The sequence below is a fragment of the Lacerta agilis genome, chromosome 6 (genome assembly GCF_009819535.1).
Source record: "Lacerta agilis isolate rLacAgi1 chromosome 6, rLacAgi1.pri, whole genome shotgun sequence".
Taxonomy (NCBI): Eukaryota; Metazoa; Chordata; class Lepidosauria; order Squamata; family Lacertidae; genus Lacerta; species Lacerta agilis.
In genome coordinates this window covers 75,028,479-75,049,864 of record NC_046317.1, presented here as the reverse complement: position 1 = coordinate 75,049,864, position 21,386 = coordinate 75,028,479, and the positions used below count along the sequence as shown (strand labels likewise).

The following is a 21,386-nucleotide window of genomic DNA, read 5'->3' as shown; positions in this document are numbered from 1 at the left end:
AGCTCTTTGGATTTTACAATGCTTCTCTTAAAGGGTTAACCATTTTTCTAAACCTTAATTATAATTGGATATTTTATCACACAGCTGTGCTATTTAGTGATTATGCACATCTGTTATATTAACCATTGATGAAGTGTCTGTTTTGGGATTAAATGCTTATGGTATGATGAAACAGACCTATTGGCTGAAATTATGACATTGAAGAGCCAGATTCAGCTTGTTTTGAAATGAGAAAAAAATATTGGCTGTTTGTTATACTACATAATACCAGAAATTTGACTTAAATCTGAAATGATATGCAGCTCTGCTCGTTAAGAATTTTTAGCTTCATGAAACAGTTAATATCTAAACCAATATAAATCAAACTTAAGCACCATGTGAGGATTTAGTTTTGAAACTTACTTTTCAGGACTTCAAGAAGCCATATGTGTTTATATATAAATAAAGCCAGCTATGTGGGGTTTTCGTATTAGGTAATTCAGGAGACCAATTCAGCAAAATCTGCCTTAATAGACTGCCTTGACAGTCATTTTCAAATACACAGTGTAGCCTCAAATGAACTAGCAGTTTTCCAAGATGAAGATATTCATTGATTTTATTCTCTTTCCTTAAACACTATGTTTAACCATAGTTATCCAAATTATGAACTTTTAAAATAGGAAAATCATGTGGAATTACTTCTGAACAGACATTTCAGACAGTTTGAGAATAGTGTGCAAAACATTTTCTTTAAAAACAAAATGAAAAACCCCTATCACAACTTCCCATCTGAGTCCAGAAATTAAAGTTTCTAAAAGCTTTATACTTAAATGAAATATTAATTATATTTTAAAGCTTCAAATAAAAGCAATGTCTGATTTATAAACCTTCCATAGCATTGAAGGATTTGTACTTACATTCAAGAGTAAGACAAATAATTTTTCAAAGGCTGAAATTAATAGTGGAGATTGAGCATCTAGGTTAAATAAACTAAAACTCATGTTGAAGTACAGTATTCTCACCATAACTTTGTTTTGATGAATTTTTAAAATATATTATTTCAACCAGAGTCCTTTAGTGAACACAGCCAAATACTCTGTCTCTGGTAATGGAACATTTCCATTAATCACCAAAGTCTTCAATTAAAAGGTTGCTTTCTGGTTCTATGCTCCTCATAACATTTTTGATTTTCTTTTTCTAGGTGATGTACCCTCTTCAAATTTTACTGCTCCATTGACGAAGTTAGCTGCAATAAAAAGAGAATATTAATGCAACACCAGTTTGTATAAACACAATACTGTAATCTCCTAAATTGTCAGGATTAGACTTGTATTATTAAACTTCCAAGTTTCATACTGGGTACCTTCTATTACATATGTCATAAATAATCTCAGTTCCTGTGTCACTTCCTTCTGCTACCCACCTCTGCAACATATTGAAAATTCTCCCCTCTGAACATGTCATGGCATAGTCCTTTGAAGAACCATTCCTCCAGCAAATATCGCAAGCCTCACCTTACCAAACTGCTAGACTCCCCATCTCCAACTCAAGAATAATATTTGGAAGAAAGGTAGGTGTATAATCCTATTTCCCCATACAGTTCCCCTGTTCACCCAATATTTGCTCCAAAACATTCTGATAGTTGGGAGGCAGCACCCAGGGCTGCAGGAGGGAGAAGGAGAATTGCCAAAGAGCATGTGAAATCCGCTCCACTTACCTGTGGGGAGGAGTTGCGGTGGACCGCATGGTCGCCCTCTCACTTCCGGGTGGGCGGGGGACTTTGTCCCTCGCTGCCCGGAGGATTCCCGGCCGCGTCAGCAAACAGCTGGCCAACTGGCCGGCTGGGGGGGCGTGGCCGGGACTCCCCTTTAAAGGCAGAAGTGCAAGCAGATACTTTCATCATCAAAGGTACACAACTTGAGTAAAATCAGGGATTTTAAAACAACTAATAGTGCAATCCTATACAAATCAGTATACTCAGAAATAAGCTTCATTCAGTTCACTTAACATGTTAAGAATACACCAGGCTGCAGCCCTAGATGATGTTTGCTTTAGACTTAACCAATAAGGTATACTCTGTCTCTACAGCAAGATGAATGGACTGAGCAAATTACATTCTACTGTATAACAAAACACCAACTCCAGTGGTAAGAAACCAAGCGAGTAACATGCTTTTCACTGGAAGCTGCCACTATAATACTGCACATTCAGCCATCAATTGCTACATATACAAACCATGCTAAACTTTAGCTGTTAAGCAGTGGTTTAGTGCAGGCGTGGCCAACCTTTTTCAGCCTGAGGGCTTCACTGAAGATTGAAGCCTTCATGTCAGTAGTGGGCATGACAAAGACACACTTAAACAGGCCATACAGATAGTACACTTATGTTCACCAGATAATCACACAGGCACTCAGCAGAGCAGAGAAGGAGATTCCACTCCATTAAAGCGCTGGGGCAAAAAGATGGGGGAAATGAAGGAGTTTCAAAGATTTTACTTCTGAAAAGTCCTACTTTCTCTGGTACAGTGTCTTTGTTAGGAGCTATAAGAGAGGAGGAACACTCCTGTTTCCCAAGCCTCTCCCATAACTTCGAACAGTGGCACTGTGCACTTTTCAGAAGTAAAATAAGCCACCTAATTTGGGAAGAGGTCACTCCTTCAGGAGGCAGGAAGGGATATAAATTTAATAATAATAATTAATTGGATTATATGTTTACTGCAATGTGCATCAGCTGAATGAGCCCAAGCTCTCCCCCCCTTACTTTCAAAACAAGCCAACTTTGAACCAAGAGTTATGAAGCTAGCTTGTCTAAACCAACCATACTTGGAGTTAAACCTTGATAGTGGACTTTCCCACAACAAATTGAGATATGATGTAAAACACTGCCAAACTGGAAAAGTAAATGAAGTCAAATGTTCTACCAGGAAAGGGTGAGGGGAAGCACATGAGCCAGAGATTCGCTCCAGCTCATGTTTATCACAGTAAACCATGGTTTAGAACAGTGATGGGCAAACTTGGCCCTCCAGCTGTTTTGGGACTACAACTCCCATCATCCCTAGCTAACAGGACCCGTGGTCAGGGATGGCAGGAACTGTGGTCCCAAAACAGCTGGAGGGCCAAGTTTGGCCATCACTGGTTTAGAACATGCCAATGTGGCAGTTATCCTTTGTGACCGATAGCGGTATATGAGTATGAGGACTATACCTACCTTTGCATGATTCTTTCCTTGTTGTCTTAACCTTTATGTTTGTGGTTTTCTTAGGAATTTGGTTCTGAATATGCTCCCTCCATTTCTTTAATTGGAAATTAATGAATTTCCACATCATCCAAGCTTGGGTCAAACAAATTGCAGCCAGACAGCTAATTCTAGTAAGTTGAAAAATGTTATATGCAAATTAATACAACTACAAGCACTGAACAATAAATATGAAAAGTTTAGAAATAATGCATTAAATTGGCTCAAGTTATGTTGGAGGCAAACATGTTTGAAATGATTTACATTTATGGAGTACGGAAGAAATAAAAGTTACTCATGACATACAACCGCACATTTGTTAAGAGGGATGTCGCTTTCCTGTGCTTTTAACAGCAACCTGATGTTTCTGAGTGATATGGCTAATAACTATTAATAGACCTAACAAATATGGAGTCCCTGCTCAGAAGCAATAATGCCTCCAGTCTCCAAATACAAGTTCAAGCAGAGGTTGAACTTGTCAGAGTCGCCATGCTGGTCACTGCTGGAGACGGAATGCTGAAATGGCTGGAACTTATTTATTTCAAAAGAGCAATTCACATATACTTTTGCTATTTGAGCTATCCAACACTATTCCATGTACTTCTGATTTACATCTTTCTGCGCTTGCACAAGAGGAAGGTACCAGCAAACTCCAAATAAAGAGAATATTCCCAATGTTCCTGGGACAGAAGTGACAGCTGCCTATAAATCAAAGGACATATTCCATAATTTAACATAGCTGGCATTGAGTACTGTTGTGTTTATCCTTCCCTCCCTGAACCCAGGAAGGGGACTGCAAATAACGGAGGGGGGACTGAGAATACTTAGTGGGCATGGAATGCTGGAACAAAAAAAGAATGGAGTGGATGAAATCCTGAACAGAAGAACTCAAGATTGCAACATTTTCATGCAAGGTCCCGCTTGATCAATTAAGATAGATTTCAGATATCTCACACAAATTACCTATCAACTTAATAAATGTAATATTTAAAGGAGCAAAAAAAGACAAAAAGCAAACAAACAAACCAATAGTACATTTTCCTGCAAGAATAGCTGTGCCATTTATAAAATTCACTATACCTAAGAGTTAGTATGTTGAAGTTTCCTTCTGCTATGGAAAAGCCAGGATTTTCTGCTCTTGCCAGACCAAATCCAAATGTGAGCACTGACAAAGTTAGAGTCAGAAGGCGAGCCAATATGAACAGTAGAGCCCAGAGGGTAAATCTGAAAAGAAATTCGCAGTAAGTATTTCCCCCCAATCAGTTGCTTCATGAATGCCCTAAATTACCAGATTTTTAAAAATTGGGTTTTATAAACAAGAATAATGTTATACAAACAAGTATACCAAGTTTTCTCATGTCATTTGTATATCACAAAAGTAGAATAATAAATGTGGAAAAATATCTACAACATATGTTTCATTATTAGTGGCTAATGTATAAGTTCTTGGTTCATGAATTGGTTCCAGTGGTGTCCAAACTTTTTTCAAAGAGGGCCAGATTTGATGAAGTGAAGGGCCGTGGGGGCCGACCAAAGGGCCAACCAATGCTGTTGACCTTTTTTTTAGGACTGAAGTTGTTGAGCTTTTTAAAAGGATTTTACCCCAGGAAATACCAGTAAACTGCCACAGGGGCCGGATTAAAGCAACCGGCAGACGGGATTAGACCCCTGAAACGGACAATTAGGAAGAAAAAAGGGGGAGGGGGAAAAGATGAGTGGGGTGGGGGTCAAGTGGTTATGCTTCTATTCTTCTATTCTTCTACTTAGTGGGGGTGGGTTGTCTCAGCGTTACTTGTATGAGTTTTCTTACTATTGTTGCATTTCCTTGGTGGTGAAAGAGGTTGGGGTGGCTCAGGGTGTGGTTGGTTGTCTTTCGTTGGCTGTAGTGAGAATTGTTTTCGTGTGTGCATGGGGTTTGAGTGTGTATTTTTGAATCAGGTTAGCCAGATTGATTCATATGCTGTCGGCGGATTCTTCTTGTTGTCTTGTTGGGCTGTGTATGAGATAAAGGGGAACCATACCGGGGTGAAGGCGTCATCTTCTATTTGTCCCTGTGTCAGTTACAGTTTATTGGTTAGTTTTTCTAATAAGGCTGTTTCCCATACTATTTGATACCATTGGTCTATGCTTACTCCTCACAGGTCTCTAATCCAAATTACCAGATTTTAAGTTTCCTGAATACTGGTAATTATCCCAAATAGCTGCTTGGAAAGGGACCTAACAAATCCCATCATCAGAAGCCCCCACAAGGACTTCCACTTGTGCAATGGGGCTTTCCCCCATCCTCCATGCACTCCAGCAAATTGAATCTAGGGGTAAGACTAGAGAAACCTAGAACAGCACACAGGGGATGGAAGAGGGCGATTGTTCCATCTGGCAAGCTGAAAAACTTGAGTTGATGGAACAGTCAGCATAGCATGACATTAAATTATTCTCAAGAAATCTGCTGTATAGCAGTGTTTTCCACTGAGTGGCGCTTTCCACATCATATTGCTAGTTACTTCTGCAATTAAAGTTTCAAAAACTTGCATCATGTGGCACAGGGCAACCCTGCTGTACGCATGCAATATTTTAAAGCTGCAAAAGATAGCGCATTGTATAAGACGGGAAGAAGAGGAACTTAAAAGCCCTGAGATTCCTTTGACTCTTGGAGGAAGAAATTCTATAGATATGGAACTACCACTGAAAAGGGTCTTCACCTAGTAACTACCAACCTGTTCTTTCCCGGTGGCAGACTAGAGAACAGGGCCTCCAAGGCTGCTCTTAAGACCCAGCAGGCTCAAATACATGCTCACAACTAGTGAAATAACCTGGTCCCAACCCAAATGCTATGTTGTTGGCAACAAAAGAGGGTGAGGGGTAAAAGAAAGGGGTAGAGGGAGAAAATTAAAAGTTAATTTCACAATAGTAACAGTAATAATAAATAGAAATTACCCTTTCTGCTTATTCTCATCGCTGAAGTAGAAAAGGCGTGAGGCATGAAAAATAAGTTCCACGAGGTAATGCGGTACCAGCAAAATTAAGCCCAAACGATGCAGACTGAAATATTAAAAATAAATATCTTCCTCAATATATTAACACAGTTCAAGATAATCAGTAACTATGATGCCAATGTGTGGTCTAGTTACAGTACGGTTTGTTTTGCTATAGAAAAATCTGTTTTCAAATCCCAGCTCAGCTAAGATCAAATTATCTAACCATAGTTTCCCAACTGTGTCATTATCCTTATACAACTTATTAGGTGGTAGTGTTTAGACACATTTACTAAACATTTACTTTGCATGCTATAAGATACAAAGTTTATAGATACAGGCACCCCCCACTTAAGCGCATCCCACTCAAGCACAACTGTTTTTACATGGGTCACCACTAAATAAAGCACTTTCCCTTGCTCAGGGCTACTGCCCGAACAAGGGAAAGGCCACAGCAATTTTGAACCCGCCAAGCCTTGAAGTAACTGAAGGGGAGCAGACTACATAGAGTCCTCCCAGCGTGCAGGGAGCGAGGTGCCTCGGCTTGGCTCCTGATCGCCTGCTTGTTTGCTCACCTGACCTCTTGCTTGTCTGCCTTTTGGCTGGGCCAACACAAACATTCAGCCTCCTGGCACTGTCCACTTGCCTCCCTGCCTGGCCTGCAGCACAGCAGCTGGGACATGGAGGCAGCACAGGTGGTGGGAAGACAACATGCCCAGTGGCAGCTGCTCTCAGCTGCCCTCCCCACGCCTTTGCCTGGTTTGCAGCCGGATGCCACAGCTGGGGTGACTCGGCAGTATTGGGATGGAGTCTGCACATACTGAGTGCCCCAATCCCCCACTGGGGAATGAGGCGCCTGCTTTTTCTCTCCCAGACCTTGCTTGCATTTTGGATTGGGCAGAGGGAGGATGGGGATGGGGAGCCAACTTGCCTAGCCCAGCCTTGTTCCCCTGATGCTCGCCCAGTCTACCTCACTCCCCCTGCCCACCCACTACTGCCTCTCCATGGGGGAGAGTGCCACCTCCCAAGTCTCCTTACTCTGGAGTCACTTCACCCACTCTCTCTGTCCCTCCTTTTCTATTAAAGTGGGGTGGTCCCCGCTTTACCCAATTTCACTTATGCATGCGGGGCCCCGGAACGTGACCCCCGCTTAAGTGGGGGGACGCCTGTACTTACTTCAAAACGTAGGCACCGGATATGTGAACAATATAAAGACAGATGTAGTACAACTGTCTAGGAATATCTTCCTAGAATTATATGAAAGAGGAAAAGGAGACATGTTACACTTTAAAAAGACAAAAAAAATCTGTGCAAGCTGTGTGATCTTTCATTGTTCTTCATACTTAAATTAAGAAATGCAGAATGAGTTGCAGGCAATAACTGCATCATTTTGTCTTCACAATGTCTTCCAGTACTATTTTCTTGGGTTATGGAAAGGGAAGGCAGCGATATTTAAGTTTTCCCCATTTTTATTCAAACTTCTCCTTATTTGGAACACCCACCATTCTCTTTGTACCCAAGATCTAGTTTGCTGTTTTTTGGCTTAAAGTTTTTATATGGTAGAATATTAACAATAAAAATAAGGTGAAATTGCAACTCATACCTTTCGAATCTTTTGGAAGTACAGTTCTGGCAGTGAATGAAGCCAATAGGCAATTTGGCAGATATAGAAGAATTTAACCTGAAAACTAAACGCACACACAAAACAGTAATTCAAAATTCATAAACGGTGTTAACCTAACTCATTCAACCATTACACTCACTAGGGCAGTTGTGACTCTGCTATCTAGTGAACAACGTGCCTTCTTCCTAACTTTCATGTTATGGGGGGAGGGGGGATAATCCAAACAGTTTCAGTTACCTTCCAGTTCTCATGCTGGGAGGAAGGCAGGGCAGGGATTGCATGGGACAACCTGGCATGAGTGAGCTATCAGTAAAGCACACCATGCAAGTTGGAGTTAACCCTTTATTAGCAATAACACAATCTGTACAGACTTGGCAAATTGTCAGGCCTAATGAGTACAGCAGCTCATCCCTGGTAAATCTTGCCCCATGGATCAGTTGCTGAGATTGAAAGTCTCCGCCTCCCTTTGCCCCTTTCATGCTTCATCTGGTTCTGGGAGACCAGGGGGGAACAGAGCTTGTCACAGCAGGAGAGGGAGACACCTGTGACTCTTCACCAGCCTGGCTCATATCTGCCTCTTCATGTCCCACCTCCCCTGCTTCAGCTTCTGCCTCTGATTCTGGACTTCCCTCTGCCACAGACTCTCCTAGCTCACTAAGCCATGTTACCTCTTCAGCTACCAACACCTTCTCTTCCTAGCATTCTCCCTCTGACTGCTTATCGTCCACCAATTGTTCTTCCCTTCGTTCCTCTGCATCCAGCCAGTCCATGACTTCACCCTTACCAGGCTCCAGGGCAAAGAAAGTTCCATGGGAGTTTTTTGCCTGCCACCACCCAGTATCAGCTGAAGTTGATATACTCTCCAAAAGAGAAATATGTGGGGAGAGGGATGCTTCTTCAGCTATTGCTGAGCAAATGGGTTTTAATTCCTATAGCCAAGCATCAGCTGAAGCTGGAATGCTCCTTTGCTGTAGGGGAAAGGCACTTGCCCCCAAGGCAGAAGGGGAGAGAAATCTTGCAACCGTATTTTTTGGCTTTGTTAGCAGTCAGTCAAGAATGTAGACCTTGCTCATACAATTTGACTTTCTTGATTAAATTAATCTGCAACACTCAACATTCATAGAAAAACTCCCCAATATTTTATTTTAATGAATGTTTCAATATTATGTATACAAGTGAAAGATAGCAAGGGCACACTATCACATACTGTAGCCTGACAAATGCAATCTCAATATGCAGGCAGCACTTCATTGGCATAGTCTTTCAAATGTTCCTTAAAAAGCATAGCAACCATTGGATAACAAGATCCCTCTTATAGACAAGGAACTGGGGACATGGTGTTGGCAACAAAAAATAGCTGTCACTGCACTGGCAGTAGATCCCACTTGGATCTACATTTGTACTGGTGTTTTATAATCATAAACTATCAAGATATGGGTGTGGAACAGACAATGAAATAGGAAGGGCAGTAAAATCCCAAGAGCTTCACAGTTGACTGGACAATGGAACAGCAGACTAAGTTCAGCCTAAATGAAAACTAATGTACAATCCTACATACATAATGGAGTCTAAACTGCTTGCATTAGGAAAGATCTTGGTTGACTGCAAATGGATTCTATTTGCAAAGTCAAACATAAGTTCAAATACTGGTAAATATATCAGCAAATATTGTAAACTATTACTGTATATTCTGGCGTATAAGACTACTTTTTAATCCAGGAAAATCTTCTCAAAAGTCGGGGGTCGTCTTATACGCCGGGTGGAGAATCTGCGGTCGAGTATATCTCAAACTCTATATTTTAACTGGAAAAGTTGGGGGTTGTCTTATACGCCCAGTCGGCTTATATGACGGAAAATATGGGTATATAAATCTAGGATGAATATTCATATATTTAAAAGAATGCATGATGACACAGATTCTGTAGGGGGGAATTTTAAGTGTATTATGGGGAAGGGGACATTGCAGATGGGACTTGTATACATACTGCCCTCTTCTTGCATTCAAAATGAATGGTTGAAGACGGTTAGTCTTATCCCGTCCCCCAATTCAAGAGAACATAACAGAGTCAGAAGAGATGCAACTAAAGTAGACCAGTGACTGTTACAATTTCTTACAAAGGGAGGTTAATTTTTTTTCATATATATACTAGCTTCTGGAGAGAGAGAAATGCAACTGAGGGGGACGTGACAACACAAATGTATAAAACTATGATTGGAGATTAGACACTGCAGAGATGTATTCACCCTGAAGAACTTCAGAAAGTTAATTGAACAAGTAAAGCAAGATCCACTAAAATCAGATGAAGGAACACAAGAACAACACTTACAACATTCGAGAATGAGGGTAATCTTTCCACAATAAAGTTGGATTGGTTGTGAATTCTTCCTAATGGGGAGAAATATACAGGTAAAAGAAGTGATCATTTATTTTGTGCTAATATGTATGTTGAATAAATTCTAGAAAGATAACTTGACTTACTTACTGCAGACAAAATACTGGCTCCCCAGACAAATGAAAACAAGTAGAAAACTGCTAGTTGCCCTGATTCGTTGAATTTGCTATGTTTTGTTTTTGACAAGTGGAGACGTCTATTAATTTTCTAGAAATTAAAAAACAAAAACATGAACAAGAGTTTACATGAGTTAGGAAGTGGGTGTTTTTCTGTACTGATTACAATATGTTCTCTGGATAATCTAATATCAGCACAATGTCAGTGTTTAGCTTCCTTCCAGTAGCACCTTCGAGACCAACTAAGTTTGTTCTTGGTATGAGCTTTTGTGTGCATGCACCATTTTTTTTTTTTTTTTTACTATGGCAGACCAACACAGCTACCTACCTGTAAGTGTTTAGCTTATCTTCTCCATTTGTATTCCAATACAATAAGGCTATAAATTGGAATTGCCAGGTCAGCAATATGACTATGATCTACAGCAATTCAACCCTATCAGAGTAGCCCTACTACTCAAGTATTTGTAAAAATGCAACATGCTGTGCCCCATACTGGCAACTGAACCTCACACACTGCAGAGCCCAAGATATACAGCTTATGACATACTGTATAGCTAACAAGGGTAATAGGCAAGTTCCACTGAAACGGTGGGCAAGAATGCATACAATGCATTACCAAACTTAAAACCATGGACAGACCTGGTCTGAACAAAGACATTGGATTCTTATCTCATTATACATGACAAAGCTATCTTTAGCCATCTCACCCTTGCTTTTTCCTTTAAGACTAATTGCAGCCGTTAACAGTCCTCAACAGGTTTTCCACACCCATCAGCCAATCACCCATTCCCAACATGCTTCTGAGTAATACCCCCCCCCCCTTACTCTCTCACTATAAGGGTCTGGTGACTTCTGTTTCAGTGTATCTGAAGAAATGTGCATACACACAAAAGCTCATACCAAGAACAAACTTAGTTGGTCTCTAATTTGCTACTAGAAGGATTTTTTTATTTTTTATTTTGTTTTGACTATGGCAGACCAACACGGCTACCTACCTGCAATGAGAGGACAGTAAGAGAAGTCTCTAACACAGACAGGGAAGCTGTGGGCTTCCAGATGTTAATGGACTCCAACTCCCCTCATCCTTGGCCATGCTGGCGAGGGCTTATAGGAGTCAGATTCTGAAGGGCCACAGATCCCCAACCCCTGCTCTAGCAAGCCTTGCAGTGACTGACTGAATGAACAATTTGTTGATTTCTGGCACCGAATATCAAGTACTTCATGACAAGTACTAGATGTATTACCGGTATTTAGAAAGCCATCTTAAGAGCTAAGAACTTATCAAACCCAAAATATATACACCCATCTAATAAAGCTCAACTTACATCTAGTATGTATTCCTGAATCACTGCATGAAGAATAATGGCTATAAGCATGTAGAAAAAGATGGTGGCCACGTCTTTTGGACCATACTCATAGAAATGTACCGGCTCAGGCCTCTCATCTGAAATGCATAACATATTATTATTATAGAAGTATCCAGCTGTACAGAGTGCACTTGGAAAACCATTAGGCAATAAAAGAACACAAAAATGGTTTTCATCAATGTTGCTTATCTTAGATCAGTTTTAGAAATTTATAAGCCAATCTCCAAATGACACTTTTACCCTAGGTTGTGGTCACCACAAAAATGTCTAGGCACCATTCCCCCCCCCCCCCGGTGGTGTTTATTGTTTATCCTTCATTTTATTATTAATTTCAGTTCTATACCGCTTTATATTTTAAAGAAAAAATCTCAAATCGATTTACAACACATTAAAACAAATTCAAGCTTCAAGGAAAGTATTTCAGATCCTTCTGTAAGTGACATTTTACTTTCCTGATTTTTATTTACCTACAAAATTTATATAGCTTCCCCTTAGCAGAAGTACTCTAGGAAGCCAGTGTGGTATAGTGGTTAGTGTCGGACTAGGACCTGGGAGATTAGGGTTCAAATTGCCACTCAGTCAGGAAACTCACTAGGTGACCTTGGGCCAGTCACCACCTCTTAACCTACCTAACAGGAGATTTGCAGGGATTAACTGAGGAGGGTGTGTGTGAATTAACCATGTACAGGTACTCCTTGGAGAAAAAGGTGGGATATAAATGCGATAAATAACTCTTCTGCTTATCTGCTTAAGAAAGCTGGAGGGGCCAGCCAGATGGAGATGTCAGTTGCCAACCTGGCAGCCAGAGATCTCCATGTGGATGCAATTAATTGCAAAATGCGCCCGGTGTCTGGCGAATTCCTAACGTCTTAGATTTCTATGATGAATTCTTCAAGAAATAACTGGATAACAATTCAAGACTTAAGAGTATGTGCTATCTAGGATTAAAGGAATTTAAAAGAAAGTCTCTCTTGCATTTTTAAGTCAGTGAACTTGTTAATATACATGCATAGGATCAGGCTGTACTGCAGACTAAAAAATATTTTAAATAAAGGCTTCAATCCTACACAACCCAAGGAGTAAGACTCACTGAACTCAACAGAACTTGCTTCTGAGTAAGCATGCACAAGATTGCACTGTAAATAATTGTCATGAAACGTATCAGTGTTTTATTGTTTAAACCAATGACCAGCCATGCAGATGATTTTGTTTTACTCTTACCTGTGGTGTATGTAACATTGTACTGAACAGTAATAAACATAATGGCATATTTGGCTGTAACCTAAAATTTAAAACAGAAGGCAAATTAGCAAGCGCTTACATCGCTTACATGTTTCCTAAAAGCTGCTACTGTACAGCTTTCATCCTTTCTGGCTTTCAGTCTTATTTTATTTAATTTATATGCATCAAGGATGGTAAACATTCACTGGTCTAGGATTGTATCACCAAGTTTAAAATTGGGCCATACCAATGGCTGACACTGGCAGTCCCTTAAGAGATCAGAGTCACAAGATTGTGCTCTCTGATTTGCAAATCCCCACTCCCATGACTTTTACTCACAGTCATTATGTCTACACTGATGTAAAACATGGTTAACACACTAAGCTGGGTTTGATCATGAGGAGGACCTAAAGCTAAGTTTTGAAGTTGGCTCCTAAGTTCTTGTTAGGAACAAAGTCAGCTTAGCATTAGCCATGCTTAACATGTGCAGATATAAAGACTAACCATGGGAAAAACCAGGGCCTAAAATGTTAGGAAACATGAGACTCCAACCCCAGAACCATGGTTAAGGGACGAAAAGTGTTAAATTGGCAAGGGATCCCCAAAATACACATATATACATTGTTTACATGCTTGCAATTTTATTTTCAATACACAGAAGCACACACATTACATTCAAGCCTAAATCTCCTTTATGATGCAGGCACAGTTTTTCAGAGAACTGTTCAAGAAGCAGGGATGAAAATTATTTCCTCAAGAGATACCAAAACAGCACGGAAGCAAAGGGAAGTATCCTTTCCTGGTCCACCTCCAGCAACAGACAGCTAACCAACACAGGCTTCTTTTTAAATTTTCCTGGATTGAATATTGCATGGCAGGAGGACACATACAATGATTTACAGCCAATGACAATGGTAGGGTCTTTCAAGCCATATTCATTCTACTCAAATAAACAGGGAGACTACAAACACAAAGTGCTTTTCTCTAAAGGCAGAATACAAATTCCACATTAAAAAAACAACAACTTCTACACTCTACCTACAGGAGTGAGCATCATCTTATGATCACAATCCACCAAGGAGTTAAGTGCTTAAACCCAATTAAGTCAAAACTTCCCTAACTCTCTGCTACTTTGTAGCCCAAATATTTAAGCAAACAAATCATATTATTATGTAGCACTTGGTTGAGGAAACCATACACTCCATAAATAAATACATTTTAAGGCATCAGGCGTGTTAAAAGAACAAGTATATGGCATGTATAAGGCAATATCTGCAGCTAGAATGTCACAGAGGATCTAGCAGAAATAAAGAAGAGTATATAAAATGTATTAGAATGCTTATATTGCTACTGTAAATCCAACAGCAAGTTCCATCTGGAAGATATTCACAACTCTAAAAACTGAAATTCTGTTATTTATTTGTAACCAATTACCAATCATAAACATAAGTCTATTATACACTTGTACTTAATGTATTGCAGATCTAAGAGTACAACTGCAACTTGCAGCCTGATTACGTTAACAGTCTTCTACAAGTCCTCTCAAACTAGCACAGTGAGTTGTGTTGAGGAGAATTATGCCAAATCTTCTGATTGTATTTTACTCTAAGACCAATGCAAGCAGCTTGCTGAGTGAAGGTAGAAACTTATTTCCCTCTTTTTACAATGGCCTTAGATTTAAAAAGAAAAAACAGCACCACTTCATTTTCAGACCATCAACTTAGTCACTGCAAATCTTTTGGCACATAACAGTGCTGTGCAATATCCAGATTACATACAAAAAGAGCAAGAAGGGGAAACCCATGACCCTCCAAATGTTACTGGTCTCAAACATCCATTTAGAGGACCACAGTTCCCTATCCCTGGGCTAAAGTAATGTCTAGATCCACATGTCTTTATGACTAGAGTAAAAACTGTAGTGGAGAAGAAGTTGCTGGATCTAATCAATTATTCCCTAACCCCCAATTGGTTGACCTGCTGCTCCCTATGAACTTCTTCTGTATCCTTCAACATTCGTATTTGCGTGTTGTTCCAGGATCATAGCATTGCCCCTTCCTCTCGATTTACTCCCCCAATCTACCGGTATGTTCACTAATTCATTTGCTGTTAAGACTGCCTCAGACCGAGCTGGGATTCTTGAAAAGCACATGGGAGGCTTTTCAACCCTACATATCCATCTCTTTATTGTTCATTGATTTGCCTGCCCACCTCTATTTAACATCACTTTTGATGGCATTTTTTGAAGACAGGGCACAACTGTGACACAGTCATTTTATATAAAATCTAAGGTGTGCAAAAGTAATTCTGAGTCTTTTTCCAAATTCCATTTTGCAGGTTTATGAGTCAGTGATGAACATGCTTATTTAAATTTGGCCACTCCTGAGACTATTGTAAGGCATGTTAAGTTGTTTACATTAACAGTATCCCATGTGGAAAGCACAAACGTACACCTCTTACACCTTTTTACCACAATTAATTTACCTGCTGCTTGAACCAAATGGGACAAAAAGCATTCTTCAAACAATCAACCAACCAATTTAGCAATCTGTACATCAGTGTTTTTCAACCTTTTTTGGGCAAAGGCACACTTGTTTCATGAAAAAAATCACGAGGCACACCACCATTAGAAAATGTTAAAAAATTTAACTCTGTGCCTATATTGACTATATATAAAGTAATTTTTCAATTTTTCCCACGGCACACCAGGCAACATCTCGCGGCACACTAGTGTGCCACGGAACAGTGGTTGAAAAACACTGCTGTACATACATCAACACAGCTTTCCATAACTTTTACACACCTCATTCCTTCTGAATAGTGTGCACCCTATTAGCTTTCTAATGTTGGTTGGCATCCATCTGTCTTGAGAGACAATGGAGTACACCAAACAGAGGTAAAATCATACCACTGCATTTGCAGCACTGAAGTGACCTCCCGAGGGCACAAGCCTGGGCAGTATGTATGGAGGTCCTAGGCTGCCCAGATGACAAGACATGCCCCCCCCCATTCTTGGCCTCACTGATGTGGTCCAAGGGAAAGCAGAGCAATATGTTTGGCACCAGCTTGGCTGCAGGAGTTGCCAGATGGTGGTATACAAGGCACCATCCAACTGTCTTAGGGATTCCACTCTGGATTTGTGTAGGATTTACTTCTTAGCCTTTTGTTCTCCCAACAAAATTCCTCAAGGCAATGGAGGTTTAGGATCAATTTTCCTTCTTCTAGATGGCCTACCTTCCCAGGTTGATGATCCTCATGTGCCCCTCACTTCACTCTACAGCACATGCAGAAACCGCCTTCCTGACCAGTGAACCCACTATTGGCCTCATCTGCTCAATGTGCTGGAGCCTAACTTACCGAGGATTTGATACCAATCAAATACCCACACCTGGTTTAGTTGGCCAGCTGAAGCAATTTCTGGGGCGCAGTTACATGCTAACAGCTTCTAGGAGCCACAGGTGACAGCTGAGTCCATTGCAGACAAACTATCACAGAAGGAGCGTATATCCCCCACCAGAGGTACTACAGCTCCTCTAATACTCCATACACCCTTTCTAATGTAGCATAGGGGTATCAACAGTTATACTTATGTTATAATCAATGCTACAACTATATGTGTCATGCCAAATACAATTACAGTGGTACCTCGGTTTAAGAACAGTCTGGTTTAAGAACGATTCAGTTTACAAACAACGCAAAACCGGAAATAGTGTCCCGGTTTGTAAACTTTACCTCGGTCTAAGAATGGAATCCAAATGGTTCAAGGGTATTGGCGGCGGGAGGCCTCATTAGGGAAAGCATGCCTTGGTTTAAGAACGGTTTTGGTTTAAGAACGGACTTCTGGAACGGATTAAGTTTGTAAACCAAGGTACCACTGTACACCCAATAGCTGCATTTGGCATATCACACGATTGCCAACTCATATAAACATATGACCGAGTCTCTCAAAACTTACACATACAAACAGTGCTTAACGCAGAAAATGAGATACTGTGCCAAGTTCTGCTCCTCCTCAAACTGGTGCCCCTCCAGATGTTTTTTACTACAACTCCCATCAGCACTGGCTGGGGGTTTTGGGAACTGTAGTCCAAAACATATTGGAAGAGAGACAACCAGACTGGAAAAGGCTAGTCTAGAAATACTTCAAATCTAGCTTCTTATTAAACTTTAGTGAGTAACCAAAGAAACTTGAGATTCCTTATACTGAGGTTTGTTCTTATTGTGCACAGTAGAACTGAGCTTCAGCGCTGAAAATAGATGCCAAGGCTGGGCTCGCAATGCTATGTGACCAGCTCCGGAGAGCAGCCAACCAGTGTATGTGTACACACACAAACAGGCCTTGAAAATGGAGGATGGGCCAATTTCGAATATCAGTAGAGGCAGGACAAAACTTTCAGAGAAGGGGGGGGGGCTTTGCCTCCCACTTTGCCTTATGTAGCACTACATTAACCAAAAGGCATCTATCGCTGCTATGCCGAGAAATCATTTACTGTAGTTGTGGGGTGGTGTTCTTATCAGTTCTACCATCGATAATTTGTATCCCACCTCACCCCACTCCTCCCTCTCCCGACAGAGGGTCTCTAACATGTGGCTTGGCTTGCTTTCACGAGTTATCTGAGCAAAAGACTCCGTGCGGGGGAAGGGGGAGAGAAAGGGAATGAGGGAGGGAGAAGCGGTTGGCGAAGGGGGCCCCGGCAGGGATAACGTCGCCTCCCTTGCACAGGGGAAGAACGTGAACGGGCACACGTAGAGGGGGCGTGCGGATGGTGAGAATTCGCCAAGGAAAAGGAAGTGCCCGAGCCGAAATTCGGGAAAGGGCGGGGCCGCGCGCGAAGGAGGGGGAGGGGGGAAGGAAAGGGGTGTGCCTCAGCCGAGAAGCCCGCGCTCCGCTACTACGCTGACCACCCTACCCCCACCCTCGCCCTCCTCCCGGCCTCTCTCGTCCCCTGGCCCTACACAGCGCTGGTACCTCGAACATGAGCCCCAAGAGGAGGCCCATGGCCAGGCAGGACACGGCGTCCGCGTGGTTCTGGATAACGAACTCATGGCTCAGGACTGGCGGGCTCTTATTCTTCTTCCTCAGCCCCATTGCTCCGGAGGCTTGTGAGGCTGGGGAAGCTCCAGGCCCCAAAGTGGAGGGGAAAGAGAGAGAGAGAGAGATGAAGGGTGTAGAACAGCCAGCAGTTCTTTAAAATAAATAAATAAAAAACTCCTCAACAATCCCCCCCCCCCTCACCTCACGCCTAGTAAACACCAACGACTTTCACCCCTTCCACAACATTGGCCCGCCTTCTCCCTCCGGGGGTCGTCCAATCGCCGCGCAGGGTGAACGTGACTGTCGGCTTCGGCGGCTAATCGCTTGCCTCGACTGGAGCTTGCCCGGGGAGGGAGGGAGGGAGGGAGGGAGAGGGGCGGTTGAGGGAGGCTGCCCGACGCTCGAAACGGCTGTTTGAGGAGGGAGGCGGGGTTCACGTGAGTGACACCTGAGTGTGACCACTCGTTGGCCCCCGGAGGTGGAGCCTGCGCGAGGTTCATCCACCTGTATCACTTGCTCTGGGCTTTCGGTAGCGGAGGCGACATCCTGCGAGGAGTTTTTAAGTGAGAAGAAAGAGCGTCAGGTACCGGTTGTGCGGGCCAGGGGTGGGTGGCGGGGCGGGCTTGTTGGTTTTTTTGTTTCCCTTATGTAGTAAAAATTCTCAAAATATGCGTCCTGGGCTTTATCACAAAAAAACCCGAAGCGAGCCACGTTCTGAAAATAAGAAGGATGTGCGGACCCCAATCCTGAGAGGAAGCTTTTTTGGGGTTCCTTTCTTTTGTCAGAAACCTAGCCCTGTTGAACTTAGTAGGCTTTACGTCGGCCTGAATCCGGCTCCCAAGGCAGGGCCCGCAGCTGGAGCAGTAGCAGAGCACGTGTTTCCCTTGGGAAAGTTCCCAAGTTTCATCCCAGGCATATCCCTCCGAAACGTGAGGGGGCTGGGGAGGGACGGACGGACGGGGAATGGGTCGTGGTAGACCTTGGCCCCCAAACCCTGGAGGGTCGGAGAAATAGACCGCCACAATGCTCAGCGTGGAGCAGTGAGGCTGGTATGAGGAGGCTGCTTTCCTTCGTTTACGCATCTTACCTGTGTGTGGCCTGGTTTGTTATGTTTGCTTCTTTCTAGTCTTGCTTTTAAATCTGGATTTCCGCTAAATAGGGCCTGCAACAAAATGTTGTAGTGTGAAGCACACACTTCAGATTTCCAGCCAGCCCCATCATTAGGCTGAGTGAGGCAAAAGAAGCTGGGGGTGCAGGAACAGTGGTAGCCCCCCTCCCCTGCTTCTGCAGATCCTCCTGAGCCACCTGGCCATTCCATTCTTTTGGAGATCAGAGCTATGTGTGCCACAATTTGTTGTGTTTCCCTCAATAGAACTCCAGTAAAGATATATCAGAAATTTTCTGTATGACATTTCATTGTTTGTTTAATAAACTTAAAGTTCTGCGTAAAAGAAAAAATGCCTACCAGACTCTTATGACCTTATTAGCTCCATATAAGAAAGGATGAAATTAATGAGGAACCAAAACCAAAAAAGAATATAAGAACAAATGCTGTGGTTGCCTTCTGTTTTGCAAATGACAGTATTTTGTGTTTCTCTACCAGTAACTTAGTTTAATTGAATATTGGTGTGTAAGACTTTATAATAAACAAAACACAGAAAGAAAAGTAATGCTGATTTGTTTTCTCCTGCATCTTAAATCTAAAACCAAATTCATCTGATTTGTTTTTCAGAGTCGTAAAAGAAAGCCACACAAGAACTTGGTTGTCATGATGGGGTAAGTGTAGTCAACCTCAAATGGCCAGGTCAAATACATGGAAGTTGGTGTGTTACAGATTAACAAAGTCTGGCAGCCAAACTGAAGGGCTGCCAACTGATTTAGGACACAGACTGGAAGGTGAAGCTTTTCTAAGCATGGTGACAGGGCCAGCCAAGTACATTTTGGTGCCTGAGAAGAACGACAGAATGGTGCTCCCCTCCCAGCGAGGGAAGAAGGGTTGATATACATTAGGAACAAGGGGGCGGGGAATAAAGATCTACATCAGGATCCTGCCTCCCCCTATGGCAGTTGCCTCACCTTGTGTCATGCATGGGTGGGCTGGTCCTGCATATAGATAAGCAACTTAGCTCATAACAGGCCAGGCAGAAGTCTGGCAAGCCAAAATCCCTAAGGCATTTTACCAAATAATTTTATTGAAATGAATCAGGTTCTATAATACCATTGTTTAGTTGTGTCTGACTTTTTGTGACCCCATGGACCAGAGCACGCCATTAGGAATTTGCATAACTTAAAAAAAAACTTGCCAAATTAGCAACTTAGTAAACTTTCTCTTGTTACTTGCTGGCCTAGGAAGCCTATAGTAGTGTTTGCATGGGCATAGGTTCAATGTAAGCTTTAACACTTGATGTTTTAAAAATTTATTGATTAAACATTTATCTCCCAATATTCAGTTCTTGTTCTGATCATATATTCAGTAATGTACATAAAGTCAACATGCAGTAGGAAAGCAGAATCACACCTCTGCATCCTCCCTCGGGATTGGTACAGTCTAAAAGTTACATACATGTATTTGTTCCTATGTGCATGTCCTATTTATGTGCATTTTTTAGCAAGTCTCTCCTGTATTGAACTTTAAAGATTGTGCATTTCTGATTGGTGCATATTGAACTGCATATGTTATGCTGACATGTGAAGTGGAGACAGGAAGGAAGCGTGTGGGTATGATTCCAGTGTCCCTCCATGTGTTGATAATTTCTTCATTCTTTTTATATACTTTGACTAGTGAGTGACTAGAGCCTTTGTGTGATCTGAACAAACTAGTTATTTTGTCCTCTTATTGGGAGAAGGTCAGATATAACCAATGTAGTAAAAGGTTGGATAGATAATAGTAAAAGAGCATTGCATGTTAAATCAATGTGCAATCTTTGCTAGAGGGAGCAGTGTGTACCTGCCATGTGGTGTCCACAACTTTGCCTCATTTCAGTCATCCTATTGGCATACCTTAGCAGTGATGGCCAAACGTGGCCCTCCAGCTGTTTTGGGACTGCAATTCCCATCATCCCTGACCACTGGTCCTTTTAGCTAGGGATGATGGAAGTTGGAGTCCCAAAACAGCTGGAAGGCCAAGTTTGGCCATCACTACCTTAAAGGTTACAGTAGCTGCTTCTGAATAATGTTTTGTTGACGTGTCTGAATTGAGTCTGTTTCGTTTTGTGTTGATTTGTTTGGAAAGCTTTTTATTCCTTTTTAAAATAATGTATATAAAACAGATAAAACAATTATAACAGATGAAAATCAAAAGATGAGAAACAAAACTATAAAACAGACATGTAGAATGTGTTAAACATGAGTTAAAATAATAACATCCAAGTAAAAACTACCAGCTTTAGCAGATCATGAAGTATATTTCCAGATTTGTCAGGCTTGTGACAAAGTTTGTCTTGAAAAT

At 41.8% G+C, this 21,386-nt stretch overlaps 2 protein-coding genes across 4 annotated transcripts in view; one reads left to right on the top strand and one right to left on the bottom strand.

Annotated features, from left to right (window-relative positions):
- Positions 1-466: 466 nt before the first annotated feature.
- Positions 467-18,250, bottom strand: LOC117048973 (translocating chain-associated membrane protein 1-like 1). 3 transcript variants are annotated; one of them, XM_033153494.1, is made up of 12 exons: positions 18,140-18,250; positions 17,873-18,021; positions 12,907-12,967; positions 11,644-11,762; positions 10,293-10,409; positions 10,137-10,195; positions 7,789-7,873; positions 7,362-7,432; positions 6,148-6,252; positions 4,294-4,437; positions 3,187-3,344; positions 467-1,225 (listed from the first exon to the last, which is right to left on the bottom strand). In XM_033153494.1, exons 2-12 carry the CDS (start codon positions 17,990-17,992, stop codon positions 1,152-1,154), a joined length of 1,113 nt encoding a protein of 370 aa, XP_033009385.1. In that variant the 5' UTR covers positions 17,993-18,021; positions 18,140-18,250; the 3' UTR covers positions 467-1,151. The 3 variants fall into 3 exon arrangements, with proteins under 3 accessions (XP_033009385.1, XP_033009388.1, XP_033009387.1); XM_033153497.1 differs by lacking the exon at positions 17,873-18,021 and having other exon boundaries at positions 18,140-18,220; XM_033153496.1 differs by lacking the exons at positions 17,873-18,021; positions 18,140-18,250 and adding an exon at positions 15,707-15,789.
- A 1,440-nt stretch (positions 18,251-19,690) lies between these two features.
- Positions 19,691-21,386, top strand: part of ZMYND8 (zinc finger MYND-type containing 8) — a 77,910-nt gene continuing 76,214 nt past the window's right edge. Inside the window, exon 1 of the mRNA XM_033153486.1 lies at positions 19,691-19,714. Coding sequence (XP_033009377.1) covers positions 19,707-19,714 — 8 coding nt within the window. The 5' untranslated portion in view covers positions 19,691-19,706. The remainder of the gene's footprint in view (positions 19,715-21,386) is intronic.